Source organism: Nicrophorus vespilloides, unplaced genomic scaffold (assembly GCF_001412225.1).
Source record: "Nicrophorus vespilloides isolate i.1.1-1 unplaced genomic scaffold, Nicve_v1.0, whole genome shotgun sequence".
NCBI classification, from domain to species: Eukaryota; Metazoa; Arthropoda; class Insecta; order Coleoptera; family Silphidae; genus Nicrophorus; species Nicrophorus vespilloides.
The window spans coordinates 1-13,108 of NW_017096445.1; the positions used below are offsets into that span (position 1 = coordinate 1).

The window sequence follows — 13,108 nt, forward strand, 5'->3', positions numbered from 1 at the left end:
TTTGAAAACTATTTCGAAACAAAAAAAAAAAAACACGCAACTATTTGTTTTTCAAGAAGCCTTCTAGATCGCAATAGGATGATGACATCATTTATGTAAATCTTCTTAAGCAATTTGTTTTAAACTTAATTCACCTATTAATAACAATGTGATTAATCACGCTTTAACATTTAAAGCGAAATGTTAAAACGCGTTTACAAATTTGACATATTCATAATAAAACTTGATCCGTTCTTGCGTCAATGTAACTTATTATTTTTTTTTCAACTTTATTGTGCTGTTCGAAGATGATGTGCAGATTTTTAGAAGAATGTTACATGCGCTATGGGGGTTCGTGTCTGCTGGTTTTCGACGGACGTCGGAAGGTGGCAACAAATGATTACGCCCTGCATAATGATGCTACATTGTATGAAAGTCTGAAAGCAGATTGTCTGTACGAAGAAGACGAAGACGATCTTATAATGATGATGGTGATGAGGATGATACGAATCGGCGAGTCATTCTGCTGTAATCATCAGCATCTCTCGCGATTCATGCGCCTCGTTAATGACGCTTCGGGGAAGGCCTTTCAATTGCGGTGTTCTTCGGCGTCTGCCCATAAAGATCCGCGACGAGTAAATGCACCACCAACCACTCCATTATGATTTATTGGGAGAGCCGCGGGGCATCGTAATTAGCGCAGCTATTATCGTCATCATCGTCATAATCATTGCTTCGTTTTCAGGTGCTTGCTGCAGCAGGGATCAATCCAATCTGCATACTTTCCAAGTAACTTTACAAGTATTGAGTTGTATCAGAGAACGAGGATCAATCCAATATGCATACTTGTCAAGTAACTTTACAAGAATTGAGTTGTATCAGAAAACGAAGATCAATCCAATCTTCATTTTCAGATGCTGGCTACAGGACCGGAGCAAGGATCAATCCAATCTGCATACTTGCCAAGTAACTTTACAAGTATTGAGTTGTATCCGAGAACGAGGATCAATCCAATCTGCATACTTGACAAGTAACTTTACAAGTATTGAGTTGTATCCGAGAACGAGAATCAATCCAATCTGCATACTTGCCAACTAACTTTACAAGTATTGAGTTGTATCCGAGAACGAGGATCAATCCAATCTGCAAACTTTCCAAGTAACTTTACAAGTATTGAGTTGTATCAGAGAACGAGGATAAATCCAATCTACAAACTTTCCAAGTAATTTGAAAAGTATCCGAGAAAGTCGAAGGTCCAACAGGAATGAATTTCAATCTCGGATTCCGATCGACGGATTATATACACATATACGTATATTGTTCTTCGGCCCACCCACCCGGATTTCATTTACGTTCTCTCCATTTCCATAGACTATATCTAACCTCCTCCTCCTACCATCCATTTCTCTCTCTTCGTTCATATTTCCACGCGTCCGAGCGCAGACACAGAGTCTCCCGTCCTCTCTTGCATAATTTCGATCACGCACCAATCCGAATAATTATCATTTCTAATATAGTTTATGACGCTGCCAGGTGTACAGATGAGGTCAGCGTGTGAATCAAACCGTTAAATTCCACGAAAATACTTTCCAATTGTGATCTCTCGCTCTTTGCTCCTGCTGTTGCTGCTGTTTTGCAGCCACCACCACCGCCGCTGCCGCCTCGCTTTTCGTCTCCATTATCTCCGCCCGATTCTATTATTATTCTCATTATTTCTGCACACTTGCAGCATCTCGGAATCGACACCACCTGTCAAGAATTGACACACATGTCACATGGATTTTATTGCGCACCTCCATTATTAATTCATACGCAACAACATTGCTGCGTTACTATCGCAACAAACAAAATCTTATTAACGTCATCTGTCAAGTTGACGTGTGACAGGTCATATTTGTTTCTGAGTCTCACGTCAATTGATAGGAAGGACCCGGAATTTGAGAAGAATTAAAGAAAAAAAAAGAAGTGGATGAATGGATTATAACGAAGCGCAAGGGACGGACGACCTCATGATCTCATGAATGGAGTCCCGTAAGTGGCCGTAATTTATAGTCCATTCCACATGTTTTACATGGTTCTACGTCTCTTTGTGTGTCCTTCTCACGTTTCTTCTCTATCTCTCTCTCTCTCTCTCTATCTTTCGTTTCATTTTTGCTGGATGCATACGAAACGAGGAAGTCGCTCGTTTAGAGATGTTACGTCGTCGTCGTCGTCGTCCTGTGTTCTCCATGCAGCTTCGAATACGCGGAAACCATCCGGCATGGAGCTGTGCCGCGACGGCATATTAGTTAATGAGACCAATGTTTCTTTTTCAATTGCCGTTTCGATGGAATTATGAAAACGAAAACAAACGCAAAACAAGTGCAAACGATGAATGACTTAATAAGTTATTCACACAATTTGTCTTCTTTCTTTCTTTCTTTTTATGTTGTTGCTTGGGAACCGTTTTCGAAGGGGTAGCAGATGCGACCCGTGACAGGTTTCCACTCTTCATTTTTTTTTCTATTTTGTTTGTCAGAGTGCTATAGCCTTCTCGGAATTCTCGCAACTCCCCCAAAGAGCAAGCAAGCTCTGAACTCCCCCTCCTCTGATGCGAGATGAGAGTTCTCTAGATCGCACGAATCCGGGCGATTTGTTTGGATGGAAATGCAACAACAACAACAGCATCAAAAAAAAAAAACTCGTGTGCACGTGCAACACGCGTCGCGTGAAAAATGTCGCCTGTCAAAACGCAGAACATATTTTTGTCGACTTTCGACTGTCTCAATTTACAAATAATATTCAATCAGCAACTGTCAATCAGTCGTCGTGACAACTGGTAAATTCGTGCGACCATTTTGTTTATGTCAATTCAACATTTCGTCGCGCCTTCTTCTCTTTAGTTTAATACATTGATTTCGATTAAAGTTCGATTAATTTATAATTTGACATTTGTCATAATCACAATTTCTTTCAGCCATTTCGTTTTTCAATTGTTCGAAAGCATTCTACTGTTTCAATTCTTTTTTTAATTTGACAGTTGTTCGATTCGTATACGCTTGGTGACGTCTGTCACAAATCATCCGATTCTTATCAACAATTCGTATTTTTCCAATTGTTCCACGTTCTCTCGGTATTCTCTCGTGTTATTTACGATCCTAAATTGAATCGAATAAGAAGAACAGCTGCATTTGATGTAGATTCCTGGATTTTTCATCGAATAAACGATGGGAGTGTCAAAGTGACAGGATAAAGCAATCTACTAAAAAGAACAGTAAGCCTGGATTTGTATTAAGTAAGCAGAATGAGAGAGCGAGACGCGTGAGAAAAGGGCATCAACAAGTCTTCTTCGTCCCATGGGTCCATGCTTTTTTTTTTTTATTGGAGCATCGCCGCACCTGGCCTTCGCCACCCTCTTTTTTTATTACCACCATCATCATCATCGTGAATAACAATAATATGATTCTCCGAATTCCTTAAGTGCATAGGGAAGAAGGACCCCATCGAATTCGGTGCAGCTGCCGCCGCTTCCGAATTCGCAGAAATCTCTTCAAGAGGGTTGCCTCCTTTCATTGTCCCCCTTTGCGGTCGTCTTCGTGCTAACACAGCGCAGGGTGGGATCAGCGTAAGCGTGCAGACGATGATGGAGAAAAAACAAAAACAAAAGAAACCTGTGTCACGTGCTGCAGATGTCGCGGCAGGCGGGAGGCGGGCAATTCGAAATTAATGCTCCGTTCTGATTTCGATCTCTTCCTCTCCTCTTCATCATATGCATGTGCGTGTGTGCGAGAGAGCGTGTTGTTGTAGTATGTTGTAGGCCTGCGACTAACAACGGACGAGGTGTTTCGTGGAAATGCGAAGAGGCCAAAGTAAATTGAACCGTTTTCCCGGAACGACGGCTGCACCAACGCAACGCGCGTGTGATTCGATGCGTTTCCACTGCATTTCACTGAAATCACACCAAATCGACGCATTCCTCCCACATCGCTTCGAATAACACCTACATTTTTCATGATTAAACCGTTTCCAACATAAATTTAAAAACATCGTTACGAAAACACCAACAACTAAATGAACATTAACTAAATGAATTTCATATCTTTTGCAAGAAAAAAAACGATCAGTTTTAGAAAGTTCGCGGATCGGATGGATGGATGCAACAACTTCTCCTTCGCAAACGCCGTAATTGATTCATTTACTCGGAATGCGTTTCTTCTTTCAGCGACGATCGGCAATTCCTGCGCTGCTCCTTCATCTTCTTCGCTCCATGCGAGATAACAGATCTCCGAGAGAGAGGTTTTTTTTTTTGTGTTATTTTTTATGTGGAAATGGAAAATATTTTTATCGCCACATCCGCTCCCATCAATGGGGACCGAAACGCACAGGCCGGAGAGGAAGAGAGGACACAAAAAAAATATTGTGTGTGTGTCGGCACTCTCTGGGTTTCGTGGAAAATCGCGTCGGAATTAAATGATGACGGCGGCGATCATGATCATTACCCACCGCCGCTTCCCGGGAATTTCAATTCAGATGAAAACGTCAAAAACGTCCATTCTCAAATTACAATTTTGTTAATTTCAATCAATTAATTTGGACACTTTCAAAGTTACAAGTTTTTGTAGAAATAAAAATCGTCATATTATTGATAAGCTGTCATTTATTGACACATTGACGTTGACGTGAAATGATTTTGACGGATATGTCAAGATGCTGCTGTCACTCAACGTTGACAGGACCGAAATTAGATTGAAAACTGGAAAGTCGATGTTACGTAACCACCACGATTAGGTAATTGTTTCCGCGTGTCGACGTTGCTCTTGTTGTTGTTTGTCTGGTATTGCGTGTACGCATTATGCAAACCCTAATCCGCGACGTACACAGCAGGCGCGTATTTTTATATTTCTCTTCCTTTTCCCGTTTCTCGTGCGTATGAGTGTGCTTTGCTTTCGTTCTTTCTTCTCTTTCGTTTTGTTTTCTTTTTGAAGTTTCTCGAGAGCAACGAGCAAATAATAATAACAATAATGACAAGGAAAACGTACCGGGAACGCATGGCATTATGGAACGCGCTTCTCGGAAAATTAGCAATTGCACTTAGGCTCATAATTTAAATAATTGCACTTAATTGCACATTTTCACACAAATACGACACGCGTCCATTAGGCGTCCGGAGCCAAAAGCGAAACGCAAGATAAACAAACGAGAAAGTGACAGCATTACTCTTGATCACTTTGAAAATGACAAATTTGGAAGATTTTTCAGGAGGATATTAAAATAACAATGAAAAACGGTTTTTATAACTTGAAATTAATTGAAAATCGATAATAATAATAAAGAAAAATTGATAACGAAATTAGCTTAACTTGATGTTGTTGCATCGTCGTCCTTCGGCAAGTTGCTGAGGAATGTGCCGAATTTCATGGCGGCCAGATGATCGGTCACAATGAAGATGTCGTCGAAGTCGTCCATCATATTAGCAATTCCTGATAGTAAAGTAAAAAAATGTATCATAAACTTAACATTTATAAAAAAATGTATGATTTACCTTCTTCGATGAAATCAAAGTCGGAGAACAGCGAGCATTTGGGGTTGCTGTAATACACCTTGATCTCGAGGCAATTGAAGTGTTTCAGGATCTGAAAGAAGTTAACTGTTAAATGGTAATGTTCTTGTGAGGGTGTACATCACGACTAACCTCGATTAGTTGGTAAATGTCGACTGGTTTAATGTAGCAGAACTTCGAGCAGATCTTCCTGAAGTTCTGGTAAGGATAACTCATGCAGTGTGTGATGACGATACCCAACCAGTTGCAGAGGACGGACACGTTGTAGTTGCCGTCGATCTTTATCCACGGGCAAATCGCAACGCGCTGATCGAAGTTGCGGCCGTTGGGTTTACTCTGCACAATGCTCCAGGAGTTCGCGTGGACGTAGTGCACGAAGTGGAAGTTCTGGATGCCGACGCGCAGGATTACACCAAGACGTCTCAGAGATTTCAGCGCTGACTCCAAGTCGAACTCTTCAAATTCCGCCTGAAATAGAAATAGAAAGCTTGTGATGATTTGAAAAATTGTTGTTTAAATATTTACTTTGAGTTCCTTCGAGGTGGCGCCGAGACCCTTCTTGCTTTTTATAAAGTTTATAAGGGAATCCGTAGAAGACTCGTTTATTCCGAACGGTTCCAAAGTCCTGTAAACTTCTTCGATCGATGCCGGGAACGTTTTCGTCAAGTACTGCTTGCGAATTTCCTCCAGAAACTTGCTGGAATTTTCCACGATATCCACGTAACATGTTTTATAGATATCGTCGTGGGAGACTGGCTCGTCCACCGTGTACGAGCAGTCTGGGTACTTGGTGACGTAGTGCTTGTTCAGCTTGTCCAGTTCATCGTCGTCGTCGAGTTCGGGGAAAAGACCGCGCGTCATCAGGAAGGTCAACTCCGAGATCTTGAGTCTTCTGTCCACCATGATGATGTTATCCTCATCTTTGTTCTCGATCTCGCCTTTGCTCATCTTCAGAAAGTCCTCCAGCTTCTTCTGCAGGGCATCGTTGTTCTCCGGAACGTCGTTCGGATCCTTTTCCAGCATCATCTTGTACCTCTGCGCGAACCACTGCACGAGCTTCTGGTGATCCTTGATGGTCGGGTCCAAAGTGATTATCTCTTCGGACAAGTCAAAGTTGAAGGTGAAAGTCTTGACGGTCGCCAATTCGATGAGGGCCAAACCGTGCCCGTGCTCGTAATCCTTCACCGATTTCGCTTCGGTCCTCATCGACTCCCCTTCGTTGTAATAACTCATCATCAGCTCGTGAACATCCGCGAAGATGCTGTCAGGGTACTTGGTGATCTGCTTGAAAAGATAACCGAACGATAAATGGTAGATGTTTCCGCAGATCACGGCAGTGTTCCTCGATGTATCTACGATCCGTCCTTTGGTGCACGAGACCAGCTGCTGATTTCGCAGCTCCATCAGAGCTCTGCGAAGAGTGGCGTCCGAGAACGTTTGATAGATTTGCAGAAGTTCCAGGGGCCAATCTGACGGTGGATTCGTCACGCTCAGCGCGCTATGAATGACCGCTTTCAGCGTGTCCAGAATCACGTCATCGGTACATGCAGGATCCTTGTAAATCGCTGGATTCTTCTCGTTAAATTTGTCGAAGTAGTCCGACTGCAGGAAATCTTTAACATTAACGAAACCTGGCGCGACCTTTTCCATGCACATCCAGTTCTTGTATGTGCAATACGCTAAATGCAGGAACGTCAAATTCATTTCGCTCTCTGTCACCTGACGAGCGTCCAACTTTTCGCGCACCCTGAAGAAGTGCTTCTGCGTGAATGGATCCGAGTGCAGATCGATAAAATTCATCTTCTTGTTGGTTTCGTTCGCTTTTATCACGAGGATGCGTCTTCTGTACGCCGCCGAGGTCTTCCTGCTGTACGGCAGGATTCGATGCATGAAATCACGTATCGTCGTATTGTTCACGTTGCGTTTCCTCAACGACGGACACAGATAATTGATGGCATCCCAGCAAATCTTCAGAAGGGTATCCTCCTCTTCGCTGTACCTGGAACGCGACAATCCGGTCTTCTGCAGGATCATCTTGTCTACGCTATCCGTACCGTTCCTCTTGATACCCATCTTCCTCTTGAGTTTCGCAGCAGCCGCAGCTTTGCGCATCTTCATTCTCAGTTTTATTTTCTTCTTCAGTTTAAGTTTCTTCGCCGCTTCCGTAGAGAGCATCTCCGGACTCTGCTGCACCTTCTTCCGTTCCTTAATGAAATCCCCGAACTTCACCGGCTTGATGTTGTCCATGTATCTTTTGCGGACTTCGCCGACGCGCGGTTTCTTCTCGGGCTGCGGTTCCGAGCGAATCACGTAAGTCCAGTTGCGTTTCATGTGGAGCCAGAAGCAGGAATCCACGCAGCACGCGCCCAAACCGTCTCCCGGTAAATAGCCGACGTCTCTTTCGGCGGCGCTCTTCACCGTCTGCGGTTTCAGGTGCTCCATCAGTATGGGTTTAAAGTTAATATTCTCCAAATGAAGCGAGCTTTCGTTGGCCAAAGTCTTCATTCCCAGTTTAGAAGACATGCTTATAACGTTCATGTCGTTCCAGTATTTGGTAATATCATCCATACAACGGAAATGATACCTGTTCATCGGATACTCCTTTTTGCTGACGTGGTGGTAACCGGGATCGCTGCTCGTCGTGTCGTAAAGGATGGCATTCTGATTGACGTAGACGAACACTTGGTCCTTCTCTTTGAATTTCTGCGTGCCAAACTGGAGGAGTCCCATGAAACAGAGAAGATTGAGAATGTCGAAGATGACGTACACGTATCTTCGGTTTTTCATGAGAGCATCTTTGATATCCGACGGCAGTTCCTTGATAAGGTAATTCTTCCTGATGGGATGATTGAGAAATTTCTTTTCCAAGTCGGGTATGATGTAGCCGACTTTAACAATTCGGACGAACGTCGATATGGGCATCCTGAAGATGAGATCTGAGATGAGGACCCAACCTTTCGGGTAATCTTTGTATGTTGGAAGCGGACCGACGAAGGTCTTCCAATTGATCTGCTGTTGGTACATGCTGCTGCAATCATTCAACAGTTCGTCGATTTCGTGGTGTCCGTGGGTCGTTAGCAGGCTTTCCTTCTCGACATCCTCCAACTTTGCACCGTTGTAATCGCGAGTCACGTAGAAGAGCAACTCGTGCAGGAGCTTCATCTTGATGACCTTCGGACTATATCCGTAGACTATACCGATGGTCCTGCAGAGCTTGAACATATCCTTAGCCTGAGTGTTCCTCTGAATATTCTTACGTCTGGAGTAGAGGAAGACGCTGATCTTGAACGCATCCAAGTTGAGCGCCAGATGCTCATCGACATTCACCGTGCTCCAGCAGAGAGTTGTCCTGCACCTCACGATTCCTTTGCAACGCGCTATAATCTTCAGCGCTTTGATAGATCCATCCGCAACCAGATACTCGTATATTCTGTGCAACGATTGTCTGTCCACCAGCGACTTGTAACCTTCCTCCTTCTCTTTCGCCTGCAGCCCATACTGTATGTTGTGCAGATCGGTGATCACCTGATGCTTCTGCACAACCTGCTTAACGTAATTCATCCTGGACTTGACCCTCTGCCTGTGCGGACTGCTATCCCTGCCGAAGTCTTTCGGATCCGTCGATATAACGTAGACAATGTCTATGTCATCCTTATCGTTCTCGATGACTCTCACTTCGGGTTTCGGCCCGAAGAACTTCTCGTACTTCACCCCGTACATGCTGAGCTTCTCCTTCTCCTTCTCATTCTCCACCTTCTCTTCGAGCTCCATTGCTGCAACATCGTTCTCGTTCTCGATTTTACACTCATCCTCGAACTTGATGCTATCCACATTTTCGAAACTCTCGATAATTTCCTTCTGATAATCCTCATCACGCGCGCGCACATTTTTAATCACATCACCGTCTTCTTGATTCCCATCCAAGCTGTTAGCATCCTCCTCTTCGATATCTTCCTCATCCGAAGACACGAAGGAATTCGGCAACTCTTTCTTCGCTTCCACGTCCGCCTTCAACGACTCAATGATCGCTTTATTTCTGTTGATATACAGTTGATAGCTTACGGATAATTTCGGGAACACGTTTAAAAACATCTGGAAATGTTTTTTGCCCATCTTGAAATTACTTTTCGTGGCGCTTCGCCTCTTCTTCAGTTCTTCCACCAATTTTACGTCAATCCTGGACTCGTCCGCTTTCACTTTGTCACCGTACAAGGTGTCACTGACAACACTGGCGTTCTTTGGCGCAAATAAACCGCACATCACTTGCTTGAAATCTTCACTTAAATCCACACTGATGGGATTCGGCTTCAAAATACCCAAATTCCTGCTGGCTTCCGGTCTGATAAAGTCCTCCTTGTTGGTGAACAGCTCGATGATTTGCTGACGTTCATCGGAATTCGCGTCGTCGGGTTTCTTGTTTTTCTTTCGTCGCAGCTCACGCAGCTGTTCGTATTTCCCTTTGAATTGATTTTCCTCCACGATTTCGATCATCTCCAACCTCGGTTTCTTCTTGACGTGTTTGGATTCGACGCCTAAAACGCCGGCAACGAAATCGCAAGCTTCGTCATCGCTGTCCTCCTCGTTGTCGTGTTTAGCGTCCTGGTTTTTCTCTTCCTCCAAGAATTTCTTGTAAACCTCTTCATCGGCGAAACACGAAGCCACATATCTAAATTAAAGTAACATTTCGATTGGATTGATGGATAGAATTAATTAACGTAAACTTACAGGGTGTATCTGATTCTGCCTGCGTCCATTTTCTCCAAAGTCAAAAGCTTCTTCTTGACGAGGGTTCCCAAGAGGCCGCGCAGTGTATAAAAGTCAATGCATTTTCGACGTTGAAGTTCGGCCGTGCTGACGCCGGATCTGCCGGTCTTGCGGATGCATTCGTATACGTCGTGCAGCAGGGAGACGTTGTAGCAGTACGACCCGACCTCCTCGTCATCGGAAGTGTCTTCGCTCGAATCGTCCTCCTTCCAGAGACTCTTCAGATTGACATTGCTGTTTGCCAGCTCGAAGACTCGGATCGTTCTCTCCTCGGGGGTGGCCAATTTCTTCCATTCGCTCGGCTGCGCGTCCGGGTACATCTCCCTGTACTTGATGCTTCTCCTGTTCACTATCGTCTTGAACTCATTCATTTTTGTCAGCGACCTAATGTTCATCTCGAACCAGTACTTCCCCAGCCGCTTCTTCAGCTCATCAATTTCCATCCGGTTGTCCGGTTTGGATTTGAGCAAACGAACGATCTGCTCCATGATGATGTGCCTTTTGTTCTTGATCTCGTTGTAAAAACGCGGCAGATGCAGGATGCAACCTTTGATCGCGCCGCCTTCCTTCTGCTTGGTGTAGCAGTACTGCTTGAGGATGAGGTTGTGCTTGTGCAGCAGCTTCCTGAAGTAGAACAGAGTCTTCGCATCCTTGATGCCCATACGCACCAAAGAGTTTTCACCGTAAGTAAGTTCGCCCTCTTTCCTCGACCTTCCGATCCTCTCCATGAGCTGATACTGTATATCGGACAGATCGAGAATCGGGGGGCTCAGATCGAAGCGCAAAGCGTCCGCGCGAAAATCCGTGGACGCCACGAGGACCAGTTTATTGCCGTAAGTATTGGAGGATTCGGCCAAGGACAGTCTCTTCACTACGTCGGTGATGTTGACGCGATCGAAGTACGTGGAGCATGAGCCGATGATGCCGTTGACTTTATCGTGAATCGACACGAAAGGGTAAATATCCACCGTATTCTGTACGAAAAGCAAAAGCGATTGATAAAAACAAAGAAACAAAACAATCGACGCTTCTCACGTGTTGAAGGCAGGACGGATCCTCCGCTTTGTATCTGTTGTTGATCACCAGCTTCGGTCTCGGTGTCGGCAACTCGAAGCAGGAGATGTCATCCACGGACATCAGATAATTCCAAATCACGTTCTCCAGTTTCGACGACAGACAAGTGCTGTAGTTCAAGGCTATGGCGATGCGTTTCCAAAGACCTATCAAACATGGCGTTAATAAAAAACAAAAAAACACAATAACAAATCGCACCTTCTATGGTGATGCCATCCAATCCTTCCAGAGCCACCTCATCAACAGCGGTCACGAAAATGTTCTTCGCCTCGTACAGATTGCTCTTCAGCATTGCCAAACTTTCGACATCTTCTTCCTCGATTTCCTCGTCAGATTCGGGAACGACGTTCGCTTCGTTCGTTATCTTCGCGATTTTCGGGGACTTCGGCGTCGCCGGCTTCTTCTTCCTTTTCGCCTTGCTCTTGGACTCCATCCTTTCTCTCTTTCTCCTCGTTCAATAATTTAGATCGTTTATTAAAAGTGGATCGCGTGTCGACTTAAATATAGTCCCTGAAAGTTCGGGGAAATTTATGTAACACTTGTTGTTCGATGTGTGCGCGAGTGTGGAAAAGCGCGTTTCGCGGAAAAATTCGTCTAAACGATTCCACTGTACGACCAAATGAATTCTTTATCAAATGGTGTACATACACCAAACACACACACACTACAAAAAAACAAAAAACAAAAGAAGCACTGGAAAAATTACATATATATATATAAAACTTAATTGAATAATTGACGTTTCTATGACATTTGGTTGAGAGGTCGCGGCTTTCCACGTTCAAGAATAATCGATCCCTCTCGCTGTCGTCGATCGGCATTTGTTGTTTTTCACGGACAAGATGCGATCGGCAACGTCGCTCACCTTCATTTATTAATTATTTTCAGTCCTCCTCCAACCCCTTTCACATCAACCCCTTCCCAAACCCTCCATTTACAAATCGAAATTATTTTTATTTTTCTCGGACAAATGTGATTTTAGACTTCCCCGAACGGCCCTTCGCTTCAGACGACTTCGCAACAGGTGCACAAAAAAAAGAGGGAAAGCACGGACAGAGAAATCATGCCGCAAAATCTGCGCAACAACCTCTAATGACACCTGTCATTCGGATAACAGCTGCTCGGACGCATCTGTCAGTCGTATTTTTTTTTTATCTTATCCTTCAGTTGTTGTTATTTTCATCGTTAGTTCAAATATTAAAACTGATATTATTCATGCAATCTTTCAGGACGAAATATTACAAATTTTGACGTTTCACCTTACAAATTAATTGACATTTATGATTGATGGACGTTTGACAAATTGCAAGCGTTCGTAAATTGTCACTACTAATTACGATAAGATTTACGTAATGGTTTAGTTTATTTGTTAAATGCGAATGGTACGCATTACAAAACAAGTTACTTGACGTATCTGTCAAAAATAATTAATATTTACATACGAAATTTTGACGTTTGTCAAATTGACGTATGATTTGTATGAATGAAACGAGAACAACTCAGTTCACAGTAATAATAATAATAATGGAGGAACGTGCGCCGCGTTTCTGGAAAACAAACGGCCGGAAAAGTCGGAGTTATTTGCGGAATTCGAAAAAAAAAACAAACCTCTACGCTTTTCGTATGTTATTGTGACGTTGTTATTATTATTATTTTAACACGAAGCGATTAAAGTGATTTATAATAATTCACGGAAACGTAACTTTACCTCTGCCGCCGCCGTCGGTCTGTTTCTGTTCAGTTGCGTCCACT

The 13,108-nt window shown here is 43.7% G+C and overlaps 1 protein-coding gene across 2 annotated transcripts in view; it reads right to left on the reverse strand.

Annotated features, from left to right (window-relative positions):
* Positions 1-4,929: 4,929 nt before the first annotated feature.
* LOC108557028 (general transcription factor 3C polypeptide 1) overlaps positions 4,930-13,108 on the reverse strand; it is a 21,318-nt gene continuing 13,139 nt past the window's right edge. The window contains exons 1-8 of one of the 2 annotated variants that reach the window (XM_017913400.1): positions 13,065-13,091; positions 11,555-11,866; positions 11,318-11,502; positions 10,244-11,256; positions 6,044-10,184; positions 5,651-5,986; positions 5,501-5,591; positions 4,930-5,438 (exon numbers count right to left, since the gene is read on the reverse strand). In XM_017913400.1, the coding sequence (XP_017768889.1) occupies positions 5,314-5,438; positions 5,501-5,591; positions 5,651-5,986; positions 6,044-10,184; positions 10,244-11,256; positions 11,318-11,502; positions 11,555-11,789 (6,126 nt within the window). In that variant the 5' untranslated portion in view covers positions 11,790-11,866; positions 13,065-13,091 and the 3' untranslated portion in view covers positions 4,930-5,313. Of the gene's footprint in view, positions 5,439-5,500; positions 5,592-5,650; positions 5,987-6,043; positions 10,185-10,243; positions 11,257-11,317; positions 11,503-11,554; positions 11,867-13,064; positions 13,092-13,108 lie in introns of those variants that run through there. The other variant, XM_017913399.1, reaches the window with a different exon arrangement.